Raw genomic sequence first — 2,584 nt, 5'->3', positions numbered from 1 at the left:
CAGGCTGAGTCGATCTGAAGGCTTTAGTTATTTTAAAAACATTTACATGTTTTTTCCGGTGGCAGGATTAAAGTAATATAATAAACAAAAAGTGATCAAAGTGCTTAATTCGTTTTATAATAAAGTTAAGAAAAAAAATAGCTATAATAGACTTTCATTAATGCTTATCTATCTACGCCTATGAATTTAAAAAAAGTTGCTAACTTCATATCAATTATCAAACGTCAAAATAATAAAGTTATTTTGATATAATCTTGATGAAAATAAAGTTTTTTAGTTACATATTTTATTAAGTTTTTCCATATCTAATTCAAAATGCAAAGAGAACGACGAAATAATGCCGGCAATCGTATGGCCAAACTGTTGGACGAGGAAGAAGAATGCCAGGATGAATTTTACAAACAAAACTATGGAGGTTTTGAAGAAACTGCTTCTGATAATGAATATGAGTAATAAATTGTTCCAAATTTGAAGTATACCCAATTAATATCATATTTTTTAGAGCTGAAGAAGAAGGTGAAGACTTAGTCGACTCCGACTTTAGTATTGACGAAAATGACGAGCCGGTTTCCGATACTGAAGGAGATGAGAATCAAAAGAAAAAACGGAGACTTGTTACTAAAGCATATAAAGTACTACAGAATCTTTTTAACTTCATTATATATTGTACATTGATTTGTTGTAGGAGCCAATACCAAAAAAAGAAAAACAGAAGCAACCAAAACCGCCAAAAACTTCTCAAAAAATTAAACGTTTATCAAGTTTTAGTAATGAATCACTTGGTAAGTATAATGGGACATTGTAAATATCTCATTTACTACACTGTTATATGTACATTATAGACCGTTATTATAATTTTAGGTAGAAAATCGGTACGAAAATCAACGCTAGCCCGGACAGCAGAAACAGCACAACGAGTAAAGGTTAGAGATCTTGAACAGAGGAGGAAGGTTAAGAAGCAGTCGGTAGAAGAAATACCAACACAAGCTGAGCTTCTAGCTGAATGTAAAATTACTGAACAGGAGAATTTAAAATCTTTAGGTAAGATTTGTATTTAAAGATCTCAATTCAGATCTATTATTAAACCCCTAGAAACAAGAAATGATAAATTTCTTATAAATGCAACATGTTGATTTTTAGAAAGATATCAGAAGTTGGAGAATGAAAAGAAAGCAAAAAGGCCTTTAAAAAAACAAGGTTCTGGTCCAGTGATACAATACAGATCTACTAGAATGCCTATTATAGAGGAAGTTAACAAAGACAGGTACAATTTTGTGTATTTTATTATTTTTTCAAAATATTCCAGTATTTCAAATTCTTTGAAACTTCATTATCAAACCTAACAATACTTGTTTTTTGTCAATAGACCATTGCGACTTTTTTTTAGTACTATTAAAGAAGAGGTAACTGAAACCCGACCAAAATATTGTGAAAGAACATTTATTACAATATATAATGATCCAAATGATGTTGCTTTCAAGAAAGTATTTAATGTTAAACAAGCTCCAATTTTACCCAAGAAATTAAAATGTGCTGTGACTGGGTAAGAAAAAACAAAAAACATTTTTTTATTATATTTTTTTGATATCATGTATAATATGTATCAAAATTAGGCAACCTACAGTTTACTGTAGAATGTTTTGCCTACATGGTCACAGTTTTTACTTTCTTTCATGCAAAGTATGCTACTTACAATATATTTTAATAAATGAAAATTTTCAATAATTTTTATAGAGCTAATAAAAATAATGCATTTTCCAGGAAACCTGCAAGTTATATCGATCCTGTTACTCGAGTTCCATATCACAACAGAATTTGTCTAAAGATAATTAGGTTGGCCTATTATGACTATATGGAACACCACGGAGATAAGAACAATCCCTTGGTAGCGAATTTCTTGAAATGGTTGTCACAAAACAAGAAACGGTTAAGAAACGAAATAATTACAGAGCAGAAAGTGTCTTTCCAGTAGTTTTAAGCGAATTAGGCTAATAAAGTATTATTATGATTTTTATGTTTAGTTTATTATTCCTGTATATATTTAGTATATCTAGTATTCTTCTGTCATCTAAATCCATGTAAGGTTCGTCAGCTTCTTCTTTGCACATAAATAAGGCATTATTGACGAATGACTTTTTATTTATTGTCTCATATTTAGAAGAAATACTAACTATGAAATTAAGCTGCCTGTGCGTCTAAATACATCAAACACATTTGTTTAAAGAGGTTCTGAAATTCTTATTTTCAACTAGATAATGATACCTGTAAACAAATTTTCGAATAAGCCATGGGCTCATCATTAATCTCCATTATTATCAGGTGGAGGATTTCGAACAAAGCAATCTACAGTATGATTAGAGTACAGTATGGAACAAAGTACAGTGTGGAATAAGATCTGAAAACACTTAAGATTACCATCTGGAAAAACAAAGCAAAGAACAGAATGGCGGAAAATCCTAGAACAAGCCAGAACCCAGAAAGGGTTGTCGAGCTACTGATGATGATGGAATCTACAGTGTGGTGGATGATGTGTTCTCCATTTGGTCTCTCTGACCAAAAGCATTGAATGGATTTATGACTGACA

The 2,584-nt window shown here is 30.8% G+C and overlaps 1 protein-coding gene across 2 annotated transcripts; it reads left to right on the top strand.

Annotated features, from left to right (window-relative positions):
• The first annotated feature begins 213 nt into the window (after positions 1-213).
• Positions 214-2,014, top strand: YL-1 (Vacuolar protein sorting-associated protein YL-1). Of its 2 annotated transcripts, none has more exons than XM_072527839.1 (7): positions 214-449; positions 503-632; positions 686-782; positions 862-1,041; positions 1,141-1,264; positions 1,388-1,543; positions 1,762-2,014. In XM_072527839.1, the coding sequence occupies exons 1-7, from the start codon at positions 316-318 to the stop codon at positions 1,970-1,972; spliced, it is 1,032 nt and encodes a 343-aa protein (XP_072383940.1). In that variant the 5' UTR covers positions 214-315; the 3' UTR covers positions 1,973-2,014. The 2 variants fall into 2 exon arrangements, with proteins under 2 accessions (XP_072383940.1, XP_072383939.1); XM_072527838.1 differs by having other exon boundaries at positions 1,367-1,543.
• Positions 2,015-2,584: the final 570 nt, after the last annotated feature.

The sequence above is a fragment of the Diabrotica undecimpunctata genome, chromosome 4, assembly GCF_040954645.1.
Source record: "Diabrotica undecimpunctata isolate CICGRU chromosome 4, icDiaUnde3, whole genome shotgun sequence".
In the NCBI taxonomy this organism is placed as follows: Eukaryota; Metazoa; Arthropoda; class Insecta; order Coleoptera; family Chrysomelidae; genus Diabrotica; species Diabrotica undecimpunctata.
Note: the sequence above shows the minus strand (reverse complement) of the source record. Positions and strands in the feature narration are given on the sequence as shown.

What these genes read in the sequence shown, in the direction of transcription:
- YL-1 (XM_072527838.1), top strand. Translation starts at nt 316, where the DNA reads ATGCAAAGAGAACGACGAAATAATGCCGGCAATCGTATGGCCAAACTG. An exon ending in TTGTTACTAAAGCATATAAA is followed by an intron (nt 633 to 685) that starts GTACTACAGAAT and finishes GATTTGTTGTAG; the next exon opens with GAGCCAATACCAAAAAAAGA. An exon ending in GAGGAAGTTAACAAAGACAG is followed by an intron (nt 1,265 to 1,366) that starts GTACAATTTTGT and finishes TTTTGTCAATAG; the next exon opens with ACCATTGCGACTTTTTTTTA.